Source organism: Fringilla coelebs (genome assembly GCF_963513975.1).
Source record: "Fringilla coelebs genome assembly, chromosome: 2".
NCBI classification, from domain to species: Eukaryota; Metazoa; Chordata; class Aves; order Passeriformes; family Fringillidae; genus Fringilla; species Fringilla coelebs.
In genome coordinates, this window is record NC_140029.1 from 9,551,016 (window position 1) to 9,568,642 (window position 17,627).

Consider the following 17,627-nt stretch of genomic DNA (forward strand, 5'->3'; position numbering starts at 1 on the left):
ATTATCACAACATGGCTTGAAATAATAATTTTATTTTATTTAGGCATAGTTTAAAAAGCCAGTTCACCTGAAAATGTAAATTATTGGTCAGGTCAGAGCTTAGATGTTACTAGGATATCTTTGCTGTTAATTGAAATACTTTGCCTTCTGTTCTGCATGAGTTGCACTCTGAAGTGTGTGGATGTGTGTCCTTGTGTTTCAGATTGGAGAATTTGTATACCTGATTGAGGGATCAGGTGATTTACCTCTGACTTCAGAATTGCCTGCCTTGGATAGTCCAAATGTGTTGCATGCTACCTCTGAAGGTACAGTGAATACAAGGAAGAAGAGTAAAATACAGCAAATAATTTTTAAAAAATATTCCTTTCTTTCTATGGATTTTTCTTAAAATTATTAAATACATGTGGTAAAAAAAAGAAGTTGTTTATAATGAAGTGTGAAAATACATTATAATGAATATATGCAATATTTTTTCCAATGTTTTCCAGTCCATTCTCTTCAGAGCATCAGCTGGTTGTTGGTGATCTTTATCTTTTATTGCTTAAAATAGTCTACATACTTTTTCATAATTTTTCTTATTTTCTTCTTCTAAATATAAGTTGCTTGCCATATGAACCAGGACAAGTTATCTTCATCTAGAACTTTTCAAGCTTTAAAACACAAGTTTTGTGTGCAGTGATGTGATATTCCAATGCTTTTTTCTTTAAACAGTGAGGGATAAACTCCTGTCAGTCCTATTTCAGAAACAGTGTAGGACTTGAAATAATTGACAACTGCTACTTGAAATAATTTGTGGTGGTTTCTTTTAGAGGAGATGAATCATCAACTAGAGGGGTGAAAGTGTGGCTGTGTGGTGTAGGTAGCAGAAAGACTTTGGGTAAACTTTGAATACTGTCATAATGCTAGTAACACTAAAGTCTGGGGTTTTTTTATTAGCTATTTCTTAGCCCTATTAGCTAAATTTTGGGTTGCATTTCAGTCTGCTAATTTTTACTTCCTTATTATGTTGAAAAATAAAGCATTATAGGTAATAAATGGCATCTACTAGGTTAATAGCAGGAACTAAACTTTGAAGGAATTTTGTGTTCTTATTTTCTTTGGAGATTAAAAATTTTTAATACTCTCTGCAGTTCCATCAGCTGATAAATGTGGTGTGTGGTTTTGTTTTGCTCTTTCATTTCTTTGGGTTTTTTAACAGATCAAAGCACAGCACAGCCAGTTTTATATTTGAAATGTGGACTTGGTCAGACTCTGGAGGAGAATCTGAAGATTCCATTGATCAATGAGTCAAGAGAGAGGGCCCTGGCTCTGGCTGCACAGCAGCAGATGTCAGCTGTTGAGTATGAAAGGAGATTGATGACCGGGACTCTGCAGAGCAGCAGCGTTCGAGTTGCAGCTGCGTTGTTGGGGATGTCCGGAGTAGAGGTGAGAAACACAATCATCTGGTGCTGCAATTAAATTTAGTTCCTTGATTTGTAGGACTGAATTGTTTTTATGTTTCAGGTAATAGTGTGAAGTTATATTTTTTCCACACATCTGTAATGTGACAGTCATTGATCCCAATTCCCCCTCGGACACTGCAATATTTCACATATTCTTTCTGAAGCTACTTTGTCACCCCTTGCTATTATGGTGTCTTTCCTTTAAGAAAACTTGACTGCAGTTAAGAAAAGTACTAACAATTTACTTTACTTCTGAAAAATACCTGTTGATTAAAAAAGCTTTCATATTCTATGTAAAAGGTATCTGTAATGTTCATTATGCATATTTTTGTAAGAAAGGGATTTTTTTTCTCCAAACCAATAAGCCTGGAGAATAAATGGAGACATCTTTTTGTCTTGCAATCAATGTGAAATAGTTTTGAAAAGACACTAATTTTTCTAATAAGATATAGCTCCCCTCCTATGGATCATTCCAACCTATATATCTTTTCCTAAGATTTCAACATCTAGAAACAAAAAGTTCTCCCAGGGTCATCCATTAAAAAATTGGTTATTACTTGTGAATAAATTTATAGTAATCACATTGCCAAATAAACAAACTTTTCCTCATGAAGAATTCAAGTAGAGCTTTCAGAGGATGATAGCCTCACTGTGGGTTTTAATTTGTGCCTTGCCTCAGACCAATTGCTGGGCAGCAATGTTATACCAACTTTCCAGTTAGACAGTTCCCAAGTAAGAGGAAAAGAATTTTCCCTTGTGATTTGATGTTCCTGAATTTATGCCTTTTGTTTGAAAAGTAGTAGAAAGCAAAAAAAAATGAGGGAAAATTACATTGTAACTTTAATCTGATGTGTGTTTGGAGTGGGACAACAATTGTAATCATGTCATCTAGACTCAAGCAGTCTCCTTTGGGATTATGTCTAATCCACTGCTGGGGTGACATTTGATTGAGTTTTCACAATTCAAGTCCCTTAATATCACAGTGACTTAGCAAATACTTGATGAAAAGTCTAACTGCTCAGAAGTTGTGGATGGGATCAAGACTGAACATGATAGGAACGCTCCTTGCAGCACTGGACATGCTAAAATGCAATATGAGTTCTAAAACCACGTGTATTGTGGAAGACTGGAGGATAATTAGCTTAATTACCTTATAAAACACATAATGGTGGATACTAGCACTGAATGAATTATAATGTGAAAAAGGAAACTAATGTGCAGAAAGTAGTATTTTTTCCATGTACTCAAAATCTTATACTTGCTTATGACAAATAGAGGGCAGAAGTTCTGCTACTGGCATAGAAAAGAGTTTATTCATTAAAAAAATCTCAATATTCACTATGCAGACTAAAATATGAAACATATTATAAAAAACTTTTTGTAATAAACTCTCTGTTTAAAGGTGCTAACAGAAATTCTGGTTGCATTAACTGGAGGGGGGTTGGTGTTCTGCAGTGAAAATTGGAGCTGGGTTTTAGGTGGTCTAAATTCTCCCCTTTCCCCACAAAAAAAAAGGAAAACAAAAAAGCCAATCTACAGTGCCCATTGTTCAATAAATTTTTTAGGCTCACAAAATGCTTTCGGGCAGATGTAGGTTAGAGATGAATCCAGAACCTTTGGAAATCTGTTGCTTTCCTTTGGATTTCTATTCCACCTTTCTACTTGCTCCCTGCAGGTAGAATCATGTTAGACAACAGATGGACAGAAGACAAAATACCCTTGCATTAGTACTACTTGGTCCATTTTTTACCTGTCAAGTTGAAGAATAAATAACTAAATAATTGCATGATTTTCAGTCTGTCTAAACTGTAAATTTTAGTCATGTTTACTTAAGTCACAGAGAAAACGGTACTAAAGGTGGGCTGTGTTTTTGGAGTCAAACTGGATATCTATAATCAGTAACTAGAGGTGTAATTTTTTATTCAGCCCATCTATACACAGCTAAAAGTCCTAGGTACTTCTTTACTATATTTTTACTGTTTCTTTTTGTTGCCATAAGAAAAAAAGATCTATTTTGATTGTTTGAGTTACTAGAATTAGTAAAAAATTATTTTAAAATCTTTTTCCCATACTTTATTACCTCCTGAATGTTTCTTTACTTTAATTCCTCCTAAAACAATTTTGGGTAGTAGTAAAGATAATACAGGATGATATAGGAGCTCTCAGACACTGTTAAGGTTGGATTTGGCATTATAGTGAATAATTAACAAAGGCTGTTTTGTGAATAATTAGTAATGATGAAGAAGAGAAAGCTGAAAGGAGGATGTTTAGGTGAACATAGATAACAAGGGAAGGAAGAGGGTATTGGAAAAAAGATAAGAGACTCTGGAAGAAGAACATGTCTAGACTGAAGTTGCTAAATGTAGTAAATAGAGGAAAGTGAAGGAAAAAAAATAACAATATGAGAGTTATTTACTTGGGACTGTGAGGGAAAGGATGCTGCAGTCAGTGAAGTGAGATACAAAATAACCTGCCTTGTTTTAGACCCGATTTTGGATAGGAGTTTTTCTTCATAGGTACCAATAATCTCCTTGTATGACCAGACATCATGATAGGAAAAGTTCTGTTGTACAAGACTCCTAGAGCTAAAGCTTTTAAGTTTCTGCTGTGTCCAGGTGTGCCCTCATTGTTAATCTGTAAAACTGTAAAGAGTTTTTACTTTTAAATAAAAATTAAACTGTAAAAAGTATTTACTTATGCCCTGTTTTACTTCCTTTTGAACATGTCTCATCTGAGTGTGGACACCACATCTGCCATATTCCAGATGTTAGGACATTGTGCATTTCCTTTCTATCCTGCTGTCCGTGGGACTGAGCAACATGGAGTATTTTTATTTTAGTACACCATAGTGGTGTTGGTGAGTTTGAGTTTTGATCAAGGAAAAATGAATGGAGACCTTGTGCACTTGGGGCTGTGGCTTCTGCTCTTCAGCTGATGTGGCAAAGCCTCATCCTACACCTGTCCAGCTTGGATCCTCAGAGTTTGTGCTCTTCATAGGCACCCAGGGATCAAGAAGGATTTTTTTGTGTTCTCCTGTGTGATTATGGAAATTTGTAAGCAGAGTGCAGAGAATTTCCTTTTTTGAAAAACCGGTGTGGGTTTTTTTTGAAGGAAAAATCATGGTGTCCTTGAGCAGAGAAGGCACTGGAAATAAAAAATTGCATTAGATACATTTGAGTGGGGATGAACTTTTCAGAAAAGGACCTGTGGTCAGATTTCAATTTGCTGAATTTACAAGTGAGACCAATGTCTTCTATATTACATCACTTTTCTTTTGATATGGGATTAAGGGAGGTGGCAAACACGATTGATCGCAGGGGTTCTGAGAGACCAAGATAATAAATTTCTTTATTCATGAGAAACAGTTTTAGAAGTTAATTTCTGGAAGGAAGAAATGGTGCTAAATTAGGATTTGAAGAACAGTAATATGCAAGGAAGGAGAGAGGTGCCTCAGAGCCCTGTAACAGAATCTGCCACCCTTCACACATAGAAAATGCAGGTGGCACACCTAAGAAAATATCTCAGAAAATCAAAAAGTCCTTGAGACTTTCAAGATCAAGTTTAATTCTGATGCTTTATATACCCTCCATTCATTTTTCAAAAAAATATTCTAAGAAAATAATTTATCCTGGGAACTGAATGCAAATACTATTAGCTGGTAATAAGACTTCCACTCTTGGAATATCATGAACCATCAGGTTGATGAAGTAAAAGTGCTTGGAATCTCTCTTTTTGCAGTAGAGAGGTCTTAAATCTGCATTGACCATGAGAGTTAAAAAATATTAAATTCTATTTAACTCCCACTGCCCACAAAAATGTTAAAAATTGGAGCAGTTGCAACATTCATCTTAATTGTGTTGACATTTTCTCTTGGAAATGTTAGACAATGAGAGCAAAGTTTTGTCTTGTTTATGGTTGCAGAATTTTCTTTTTCCACTAGGACTCATTAAAAATATTTTCATCCTTGTTTAACAGGTGCCAGAAAATATTTGCAATGTTCATAGACTATGTAATACTAACCAACAGGTTTTTTTTTCCTAATCTATATTTAAAAATGAGATAACATGAATAAGGATCTTAAAAAAAAGTCTTTCAGTGAGTTTTGAAATAATAAGACATTTCTTCAAGATAATTGTAATTCAAATGTGTTCAGTGCTCCAGGAAAGGTCATCTTACAATTATATTGTCAATTAAAATTTAACAAAACTGTGTAATCATGTTGGATTTTTATTTCAGTGTTGGAAAATAATCTAGCTATGAAAATAATTTGTAGGTATAAATTTATATTTGATTATGCAGAAGATCAAGTCAAATTTAAACTGGTGAATGTATACAATTCTTTTGGTTAGGAACCTCCCATTACAAGTTAGAATGAATTTTTTTTTTCCACTGCAAAGTATTCTGGTATTTCATTCCTATCAGAGAGGAGTGGAACTTGCAATTAATATGGCAATTGAATTATTTGTACTTTTTGATTTTTTAATTAATTTTGTGTGCATTTGAGAGGGAGTAATGTCAGAGTCCAGTCCTGTATGATAGAAATGAGTGAATAGTGAGCTCAGATTTTCAACTCACATAACAATTTTTTTGTTCCTTCTGTAAATTATATTTGCACAAGGTTGTGCAAATACAGTAGTACAAGAACTATCCTAAGAATTTGGTTTGATGTGAATTTTTTAGTCAAATGCATCTTTCCAGTTTCTCTTCACAGAACAAGAATTTTGAAGAATTATTTGTTTCAATATTTATTGTGCCAAGAAACCTGTATTAACACCTAAACCTTGACAGGTTCCCAAAGTCCATATGTACTTCTTGTTTAGCACTGTATTGACACTATGGAAGGGTATGGAAAGGTATGGAATGGTCAAAACAAGGCAATGTCAGAGTGTGGCTCTGCTTTCTAAAGCCAGCAAGGCAATGTGAGATTTGTATTAAAACAGGGGGAGAAAAAGCAAACCAAAAAAACCCCACCACCAACCCAATGCAGAAGCCAAGTCTAGTTGATTTAAACAGTAATTTGACCATCTTATACCTAATGGTGATCTTTCAGAACAATTGCTTTTCCTTTTTCATTGAGTTTTTGAATTCCCTTAATGGATTTGCACTCCTTGGCCTACTGAAATATGTACTTTGATACCTGCAGTCCTGGCAGTGTTTTACAGCAAAAGACTTTGAGAATAAACTGGTTTTCTTAGCAAAACATGAATATTTCCATATCTATATCTGCCCTAGATTTGCTTCAAGGTGATTCACAGCAGTCATTAATTCAAAGCCTTGTCTGTAAAAAAGACAAGGAGTAAAAAAGACAAAAGACTTGGTTTAAAATTTGTTCAGCTTACACTTACTCTTGAGCATTGCAATTATGGTGTGTTATTGGATTGAAAATGGCAATTCTGAGCAAGCAAATCATTGCAGTATTTTTGTAATGTTATCCTACAGGAGTCAAATTAAGTTCATTAACAGGTTCAGATGCCTTTATTGAGCTTGGCTTAATATCCTATGCTAATCCTTTACTAATATGTTTCATGCTGTTGATTAGCAATGCTTTTTACCAAGAGGAGGAGCTTCATTGTCTCTAGAAATGATTCTAATTGCTCATATTTCTAAAATAAGTTTTCAACATTAAAATATCAGTTAGCTAATAGTTATTCCTTGCCAAAAAGCAAAAAACCTTTTCTTTTTCATGCTTCTTAATACTCAAAAACTTTATGAAGTAGGAGAAGAATCATCTTTCTACCACTGATACAAAATATTTTTCTTTTTAGGTTTTTTTTCCCCTTTTCTTGCCTTACCTGCATATGCATGAAGGCTAGCAGAGATTATTTCTGGGTAGTCTATGGTTGTACTGTAAATTTCAAAATGCACTATTCTTAAATGTTTCAGATGCATGATGTCTAAAAATATCTTACAAGTCAGTTTTTATTTGGAAAGATCACTCAAAATTGCTATGAAAGTTTCTTAATTCCCAATTCAATTTTAAAATTAAGCTAAATTCTAAAAAATTTAGAAAATTTGGCATTTCTCAATGTGAAAATTTTATGTGATTGCTCAGCTGTGTGCAATATTGCCTCACTTGCAGAGATGTGAACTTCTGAAGCCTCGCAGGAACCCCTCTGAGGTGAAGTACGTGCATTACAGTGTGGAAGTGAGCATAAAACACGGCTTTGAAGTTCCTAAAAAGTTCTCTATTCCAGTGTTATCTTCAGCCAGAGTTAATCTGGACCCTCCATCAGACCCTACATCTCTGAAAACAGGTAATAGTCTTAAAGGTGATGGATTTGACTGTATTCTTTTGTCAAGATAATCTTTATTTTTAAGGTGTTCCTGAGTAGATCCAGAAAATGATATTTCTTTCCTTTCTACTATTGATCATATTTGCTTTTCTTGTCACTAACCAGGTTCTAAATATTAGCTCAAACCAGTGCTTTCCACTTGCCATTGGTTTTCTCAAAGGCACACAAGCACAGGAGGCTTGCTCTACAAGACAAATTAATTTGGTCTGTTTATCTGACAAATCCTGAATTTGTGCTCCCTTCCCATTTCTCCCTTCCACTTCACATCCATCAGTGATCTGTGTTCAAACTGTGCCACTCATATCACATCTCTTTTCTTGTTTGCCCTCCTCAGTCAGCCAGAGGGAGATTTCAGCTAATGGTGTCCCTCATCAATGAACAGTTCTGCATTACCTTTCAGAGTGGTCTTGCCATCCTTGGTCAGTCTGTTGTCTCTAATTTTTCTATTATCTTAAATTATATACAAAAATCTTGTTGATTTTTTAAAAAATGCTTTATTTAAACCTTTAAAGCACTCAAAGCTGCATTTCTTAAAACTCACAAACAACTTGAGCCATTGAGAGAGCTGGAGTGTGGTGAAACGAGTCTCAGGGGGGAACTTCATGCAAATTTGAAGAAAATTGAATTATACACAGTCTGTGTCTAGTTTTGTTTCACCAGTTCTTAATCAATGGAGTCCTTTTGCATATTTTTGCAGTTCACTTTTCCAAGTGTCACTGGAATCACTTGTGCTTTCATAGTGTTTGTTTTTACCCTCAATGTATATCTTGGGTTTTTTTAATATATTCTGGAATAATAAAAATAATCTCTATTTTTTTTCTGAAGAGTCTTTATTGCAGATACTTTAATTGAAATAGAATTTAAGTGCTAAAACATTTTTGGGTGTGTTTTTAGGAAGATGGCAGGAATAGTTATGGCAGTTTTAGAGGCAGGACTGGTGAGGGACTATAGGATGAGCAGCCAGTAGAAGTTGTAGAATAGATGTGACACTGAAGGCTGGAACATGTCATTTGTGGGAGGATGTTTAAATCCTAGTTGAAACTCTTTCATTGTCAAGTTAATAACAATGTGTTTGTGTCATAATTACTGTAGAGGTGAACTAAAAATAGTTAATGGCTTTGTTGAGTGTTTTAGGAGATTCTTTGCATTACACTGTAGAAGAGCAGAATAACAGCTGGGGGAAAGAGAGCCAGCTCTGCACACACAGATCTGATGTCCTCACAGGATCTCCATCATGGTCTCACAACAAAGGTTCTTAACTGAACAGTTGAGAGATCACTGTTCCTTAGCAACTGCTCAAATTGTTTTAAAAGTTCAAATGTCAATGAATATACATGAAAAATTTAGACTATTAATTGCATTGTATTCACTTCAAAAATGTAGTGAATAAACAACTTAATAGTAAAGAATGTAGTAAATGGATGACTACTATAATATATACTATAATAAATTATATACTATAATGAATTATAGTAAGGAAGTAGTTATTTTACTCTTAGTTCATGCTGCTTCTTATATACTATAATGAATTATAGTAAGGAAGTAGTTATTTTACTCTTAGTTCATGCTGCTTCTTTATTCATCAAAGGATATTAAAGAAATGCTGGAAAGAGGAGAGTAATCAATGCAAAATCAGAAATTGGATCATATGGCAGTCTACACAATCTTTTTGATATGTATTTTTTCTTTCTAGGATGGGTAATAGTTACATGAGGAAGTAAAAATGTCAAGATGATGCAGAAATAAATGAGGCTTTTGTAGTGAATTCAGGGAGGTGGTGAGGTAAAGAACATCCAGAAAGGGAAGCTGAGATAACCAGCTGAATAGCATGAAAACAAATATGTGTTCAGTAGGAAGACAGTGCCAACTGATTCAGTGTATTTATTACACTAAAGAGGAGACACAGGAGGATTTACAGGCTGTTAGAAAACCTAATATTGTGACAGAAGTCCCCAGCTGGTGGTCCTGGGCAAACCATTGGTCTCATCTGAAAATTCTGACATCATTGTCTGAGAAAGCCAGCAGGATTTTAGCCATGGTGGTGGCTTTCCTCAGGGTGGGAGTTGCTGGTTCTCTGAAGAAATGACAGTGCTTATATTTATGAAGATAAACAAAGGTGGAAGCAAGCTGACTAAAATCAATTGTTGGATCAGAATTTCTTAGATTGCAGTAGCAGGAAGTGTGCAACCAGTGTTTTAAGAACTCTGCCAACAGGGAATTAGAAGGTAAAAAATCAATGCCACTGAAAACATTTGCTTGTAAGATAAATCTTGTTAAATGACCTTATTACATTTTTGGCACTATTTACAGATCAAATAGATAAAAAGAGTGCAATATTCTCACCTTACTTTAAGCATGATACCTTGATCAGAAGCCATGCTGCATTCTTGCATAGATCTAAAATAATACATTTCCAGATTGAAAACCTTTAGCAAATGTTAATTCATTACTGGAGAGTCATCAGAAAGGGAGTCCTTAGGAACCAGTAGTTATTGCACAACGTTAACTACATTTCACTAATTGGGAAGCTTACACAAAGACCTTGTTGAGTTAGGAATGACACAGATTTTGTGAAAGAAGTTAGTTGGAACTCTTACATAGTTATAAGCTATGAATTTCAGTGCAAGCAAATATATAATTATATATTTGTAACAGAGTCTGCATGCTAAACCACTTGGCATAGTTTAACCACACCATGGTTCATCTTTGTGTCAAATGGGATCTTTAAGAGCTTTAGTTTCCCTCTATCACCAGAAATAACCTGGGCAATAATTCAATTCCCATATATAGCTCAGGAGAAAGGTAATTTATTGACAGTAAAACTGCAATGCTTTACAAACTAAAGAATGGTACATTGAACATTTAGAAAGTCATGTTAGGCATAATTGAAATGTGTTGCAACATGGAAATATGTTGCCTTTTTCTTAGAGGGATGCTGTGAAAGAATAAAAAGGATGAAAAGTCAAGTGGGATTAAAATAATGGCTCCAAATTTTAGCAAGAGAGAAGTAGCATCCAAAACCAGCTCCATGCTTCACCCAACTAACAAGCTCCCTCTGAAGGTGAAAGCACAAGAAACTTTGAATAGACAGGATTTTTATGGCTCAGAGTTGTAACTTCAGTTGTGACTTCACTTGCCAGTGTCACTGACTTGTAATGCATGTATATTTTTATAATCTCTATAATTATTTAAGATTTCCTGGCATGCAATCTTATTTTACAAAACTGTACCTGTGTAAGTGAGCATGCTCTTCCTGCAGGTAAGGACCATGTTTGGTAAGTCAGAGTTATTATATTATTTCTGAATAGCTTTTATAAATGTTTTTTCTGCTGAATATTTGGTGGTCCTGTCCAGCAGCACAGCACCCACTGTGGTTAGGAAAGATAGAAATATCTGTGGATTTTCAAGCAGAACTGTGAAAACCAGTGCCAAAGTCAGTGCTATTTGTCTTTTCAGCAAATAATCACCTCAAAATCAGCTTCAACTAAGTTTTAACTAAGCAGAACAACTTAGGCAGTTGGCAAAAACATGGTTTTTATGCTAAATAATGTTGCTTATCAAAGATGAAATAACAGAGGTAGAGAGGGGAGGAAGGGCTTTGTTTTGCATGATATCTCCCAGAATGTTTGAGAAATCTGCAAAGCAGCAGAGTACCTATCTCACAGTGTGAACTAAAGCTGTCAGCCTTACTTCCCACTCTGTGTTTTTCTGACATCAGCTCCATTGTTCGTTCATCAAAGGATTTTTTGTGAAATTTTGAAAAACAAGGGTCCTTGAATGCATCACTTAAAAAAAATACAGTGCAGGTATGGAAAAGTGCTGTTATTGTACAATGAAGGAGAACATAATACTGGAACAGCACATCCAGTTCTTGTTCCACACTTTAGACAGAAGGCTGCAAATGAGGAAGGGTTCATCCAAGCTCTGTAGTAATTTTCAAGGTCTTGAAAGATTGAATACCTTGATGATTCCATGATCTCTGAGGGAAAGAGGTTCCTTTCAGGTTACCTGTAATTATTAAAAAGGGAAAATATGTCTCACTCTGAAGACTGTTAAGTGCTCTATGAAGAAAGTACAGCACTTTCTACCTAAGACAGAGATTTGTAATGAAACAATTTATGATTCCTGTAAAATTATGTGAATGAGAGGTTTATTAAATATGAACAAACTCAAGAGAAAAAAAAAATCTTTCTACCATTGAATCTTTTAAAAAAGAAAGTGGAAGCTTTCCTAAGATACATACTTTTTCTCCAATTGTCAGGTTAGGGCTTAATATAAGAATTATTTGGTGAAATCTAATGCTAAGAGAAACATCCAAGAATATGTGTTTTGGTATTAAATAAGGATTTATCCCAGAATTAGGAAATTCTGGAATTTTCTGGAATAGGCTATGCCTTTACACATTGTAACATGACACTGACAATTGCTTTGAGTAATGGAAACATAAAAGTTCCTGAGACAGAGCAGCTCACAGAGCTGCCTGTGACAGTTCATCAATACTAAACCATCCAAGTACTTTATAAGAAGGGCTTCCTGTTAATTTGCTTTTCTTTTTTCTGACCTTTTTTTTTTTTGTTGTTTGCAGTCTTCTGCCTTGAAATGACTTTAGATTAGCACTTGTGCTATTAGCAGAAAACCTGATAGCAATACCTTTGGACTATACATTTTTTAAAGGAAAGAAAATATATGGGAGTAAATGGTTTAGAATTTACAGCAATTGCTGTTCTAAACATTGCAGCAGCACATGTCAGTACCAGCATATCAATGCCTTATTTTATTCTTTTTAATAGTAACCAAATCCCAACATGGCATGATAAATACACAAATATATTCCATCAGTAATGATAGATTTGTGTAGTTCTATAAGGTAATGGTAGATTTTAATTTTCAAATGGATATGCACCTAGGCAAGTGTGTCCTGATAAGCAATTTCTGTATTTTACGTGTGCATTATTGAACTTTTCTAAGGCAAGCATGCACTGGGAATGCTTTTTGTCATTCCATATGGTTTAGGGTTTTTTCTATGTTTATAAAAATAAACGTGGAAAACCTAGGCATGAATATTAAAGTAAAACCTTTTTCTGATGGCTGGGTTGTACTATTTCACATCAAAATTGTGCATATAAATAAGGAAAGCTTACAATTCACTTTCAATGAAAAAATGTTGTTCCACCTTGCTATCTAATTTAGATTCAGTATCACAAGCTAATATTAGAGTTGTGTTGCCTCTTCCTACAGGATTTGACAATGTTGGCTCCCTGCTGTTACACTTACAAAGAATATCCAAAAAGAGTTCTCTTGTTTTTCTTTTTTTCCTCCCTTTCTACCCAGTAAATGATAAAAAATCTTTCTCTACAGAACTATCAGGAATTGTTAGATATTTTTGACTTTCTCAATAATTGCTCCTACAGTTTATTCAGATTGTTCTGACTTCTTTGTGGCTTCTGGTGCCTACTAGTGACTTACTTTTTTCTCTTTTTTTTAAAAAAAGCAAACCTTTCTTCAGAGAAATCTAGATTGCAAAAAGAAAGGAGCTGCACCACAGAAGTCTCTAGCTAGCTCTTATTATATCTTTTCACTATAAGCCTTCATTACTAATTATGCATTAACTTACCATTTTGCAGTAAGTGATGTAAAAGACTTGGTTTTGATCCTGTCTCCATGTAATATTTCCTTATGCATTCAGTGTAATCTTTGTAATAGTTCTGAGCCCTCTCCCTGGTTTGTAGGAAATGTTGTTTAGTCTTCCAGTCACAAAGCATCAGTTTTGAAATTTTTTTGTAAATTTTGAGTGTGTGTTTTAGAGAGAACTTAGCTCTTTGTTGTGTTTTTAGATCAAGAGTCTTTGAATTATTACTCTGTTTAATCAGTGTAATTAGTTATAATTTGGCTAATCCTTTTCAGCAGGGCTCTTCATCAAATGGCTTAAAAAAACACCTTCATGACATGGTTCTTAAAGCTGTATTAAGTAAACTCTGCAGCTCTGCTCAGTGGAGTAGTGACTGCTTGTTTCTAGAGTGACTCTGGGTATTTTTCATAAGTATTAGGCTCAATAATTATTAAACAACCAGCCCCCTACAACTGCTTTATGTAGTGCTACACAGCTCCTCACTGGCTCCTGAATGATACACAAACACAGCTGCTGAAGACATTGGAAAAAATTGTCTCCCATTTTTATTTTTTGATGAATTAAGGGAAAACTGCTTTCATTCTTTTTCCCCAGTAGGTCTTCATTTTCTGATTAAGTGTATTTAACTTTTTGTTTAGGTGTATAATGGTATATACTGTATCTAAACAGAAAAAAAGGAGCAAATAACCAGTTAGTAGGTTTTTTAGAAGTCCTTCTACAAATCTGTTTGATTATGATAAAGGGAAAGGAAATAATAAATAAACATACATAGTGGTAGCCAAAAATTTCGAAACTTTTAAGCACTCAATAAGGAATAGAAAAGAGTAGTTGCTTTTTCCAGACTACTGAGTTGAGTGGTGTTCTAATTCAGATGAGCCCATTTGAAGACCTAATATATATAAGCAGAAGTCAGAAGGGTCTGGATTCTTAATTATGGTTGCTTGTTTAACCTTCTAGGACTCCATACCTGCAAATTCAGTGTTTAAGTTGGTTTAAGCAGTTGTTTGTGAGACATGTATAGTGTCAGAGACTGAGATAAGTTCAGTGAGAAATTTAGTTTTGAAATTCTGAATAGATAGAATCACCGTTGCTGAACAAAAGCTAATATATTTGATGATCTACTGCAGGCCCATACTTTCCTACCTTGACAAATTATGACAACAGGTTGTGGTGTGGAAGAGTAGCATCTCTCTTTTTACTCATTTCATCCTCTCACAATTTGTAATAGGGCTAAACAGTGATTACTAAAGGCCATTATTACTACTTTAGAGAATATGTTTTTTCTTACATTTTAATGTCAAAACAATTGTCATGACTTTTCTTGAAAGGTACTGTTTGTAGGCTAATGCAGTTTGAGGACTTAATTTGAATTCAGGTAGCTCTAAAATGATGATTTATAAGATTTTTTAGAACCAGAGAACGTGAACTTGGTTAGTTTTGGTGATCAGATTGTATTTTGCAATGAATAAATGGCACAAAAGGCCAGAGGACATGACTAGTGATATAATTTAGTTTTCCAACAATTCATGGTGAAATTGTACGCTGAAAGTTTAGTTTTTGCAAATACCCCTCTTTTGACACCTGTCCCACAACAAAACCCAATATGATCAAGTGAATGTTTCCTGTAGGCATTTGTCAGACATAAACCTGGAAAATAAAACTGTCAGCTTATTTCACATGAAATGCTTCCCTGTGCAACAATAAAAATCCTGAGTAGGGATGGAAACTGTAGCCAGCCCCTGTAATGCTCTGCCTGACTTTTCACTGTTGAAGAAATGCTTGCAGCCTCATTCTTCTTGATGGATGCAGGCTCTGCTTCCTGCTACATGGGAATTAAATAAATGATGCCCATGGCTTACTGTTGACACTTCTCTCAGAAATTGTTAGGTAAGCCAGTTGTGGCCCCATGGATTATGTTCATTAAATCTTTGAATATATCCCTGAATTAATCTTTGTTGAATGTCTTATGAGACTGAGAGAACAAAACATGCTAAGCTGAGACATTTTTAAGCCCAGTTTATTTTACTGAATTTAGAAAAGATTTTGCAGTTAAAAAAGTCAATCTTTACCTATTATTTGAAGACAAATGATTTCTGTGGTTACTTTGGTTTGGAGGAACCATGTTACCCTGCAGAAGATACTTACCCTGTTGAATAAATAGAACCAATTTATTGTTTTCCTTTTGATTCATTGTAATTGAGCATAATATTTAAGTTATTCAACTGATTTATTTTAAAATAAATTTTCTAATGCACAAGAAACAAGTTTTTCTGCTAAAGTAATGCTAAAGTACTAAATATTATAACTATGGAATGTACTTTTTAGGGGTTTTCTTTTAAAATTTTTCTATAGGAAGCATTTCTGTTTGAAAGTATGCCTTTAAATATGGGTTCGACTCAGGCAAAGAAAATCCTAGTTGTTAGTGATGAAAATTTCCATTTAGGGCAAGAAAGTCAAACTCATTCAGAAATATATTGGATCTTTCAGTACACCATCTTTCTTCAAGAACCTTGTCTCTGACTTTCCTTACCATCTTTTTCCAGCTTTAGGCATGGGTTTCTAACCTTGGAAACAGTGAAGAGAATCATTCTTGTTACCTGTAAAACTGCAGTTTTTACAGTTGCAGTCTTCATGTGGTTTTTCAGGTTTCTTGGAGACTCTGGGCCTGGGGAACTCTTTGTGGCCATCATGGAGTTCCTCATCAACCTTTTTTTCTCCTTTGGCATGTGTCCTACAAGGGCTACTTAAAATCCTGTGCAGGAGTCTGATCTTTTCTGCAAGCAAGCACAGAGGAGGAAATCTTTGCAGCAGACTTGTTAGACCTGGCTCTGTGCAGACATGGACAGCTTTGCATTTGTTTTGCCTCTTCCTTGCTCTGGAGGTTACAGTGGGGAGTTTCCCCTGTGTGCTGCAGATTGGGAAAGTGGGGCTTTGCATGAATCTGTTTCAACTTAGACACCCCTGTCAATTTTGGAAACTCAGACTTTTAATCCAAAATGTGGCAGAGAAAAAGGTCTAATGAGTTGTCATGAGGACTACTACATTTAACAGAATTTCAGTAATTGTTGGGGATACTCAGCCAAATATACTATACTGATATTTCTGACAGCAGCTGTTGGCAAACATGTAGTAGCTTGTATAGTTTTTAAAATATTTACAGAAATTCATACATGTTAAATTCTTCTACTAGATTTAAGAGATATTTTAAAATATCTCTCTCTGGCACTAATAAAATCAATAGAAAATATTGTTTGCATGCTTCAATATTCCATTTTTAGGAATATTGATAATACTCCTAAAATTATATGATAACACTCCTAAAATTCTGTTGTTTCTTGGAAATTTTTGCATGTACTGCTGGGAAGACTCTCCTATAGTTTATTGGAAACCTCTTCAGATTCTGCTTGTGAATTCAATACTCCTGAAAAGCTTTACAACAGCACTTTTTAAATTTTTTTTTTTTTTTTTTTTTTTTTTAGGTGGAATTGATGCAGTTGAGTTTCCTATAAAATTCACTCCTAGGAAACCTGGTTCCTACCACTGTCAGATTCTTCTGAAGTCATCCTGCGATATTCGTGTCTATGAGATTGAGTTTGTGGTGAATGCAGACCACGCTGATGCAGAGCTTGAATTTCTAATTCCAGCTTACCAGTCAGTGACTCAGGAAATTCCAATTGTAAGTTCAGTTCTCTACTGCTAACTAAACTAGCACTCAGGATTTAAAAAAGTGGATTTCAGATCAATACTGTAAAAATTTACAGTCCTGAAATGCAGAAATGCATGTAAATGCTAACATAAGGATTATTGCTCAAAGTCCGTGTTGTAGATGGAGTAAAACCTGTTGGGAAAATAATTTACTTCAAGTTAATTATTAGTTTGATGGACTAAATTTTGATATTTTTCTTCTCAAAAATTTTAGTCTGTTATTTAATAATGTTATCACAATGAAAGTGAAAAAAGTAGTTATTTAATCTAGGGAATAAATACACTGTTTCTGAAGGAAAAAAAGGAGACATGCTGAGGAATAAAATAGAACTAGATTACATACAGTTAAAAAAAGATGGTAAGCATAGCCGGTGTATCTACTTTGTGTATGAAACCCTTGGCACATGAGAAGTAAGATGAGAGAGAGAAGATGGGTGCAATATCATCTCTCAGAAAATTATATCAAATTTTAGAGAACTTTAAAATAAAACAAAAAAAAAATCCAACCCCAAAATTTTAGGGAAGGAACTTAAGCTGTGAGAGAAGGAATAAAGATTC

At 34.6% G+C, this 17,627-nt stretch overlaps 1 protein-coding gene across 1 annotated transcript in view; it reads left to right on the plus strand.

The window, feature by feature from the left end:
- Positions 1–17,627, plus strand: part of CFAP47 (cilia and flagella associated protein 47) — a gene marked incomplete at both ends in the record, with an annotated part of 261,624 nt that overhangs the window by 98,135 nt on the left and 145,862 nt on the right. Inside the window, 4 exons of the mRNA XM_084200984.1 lie at positions 203–305; positions 1,199–1,425; positions 7,522–7,696; positions 16,643–17,040. Coding sequence (XP_084057110.1) covers positions 203–305; positions 1,199–1,425; positions 7,522–7,696; positions 16,643–17,040 — 903 coding nt within the window. The remainder of the gene's footprint in view (positions 1–202; positions 306–1,198; positions 1,426–7,521; positions 7,697–16,642; positions 17,041–17,627) is intronic.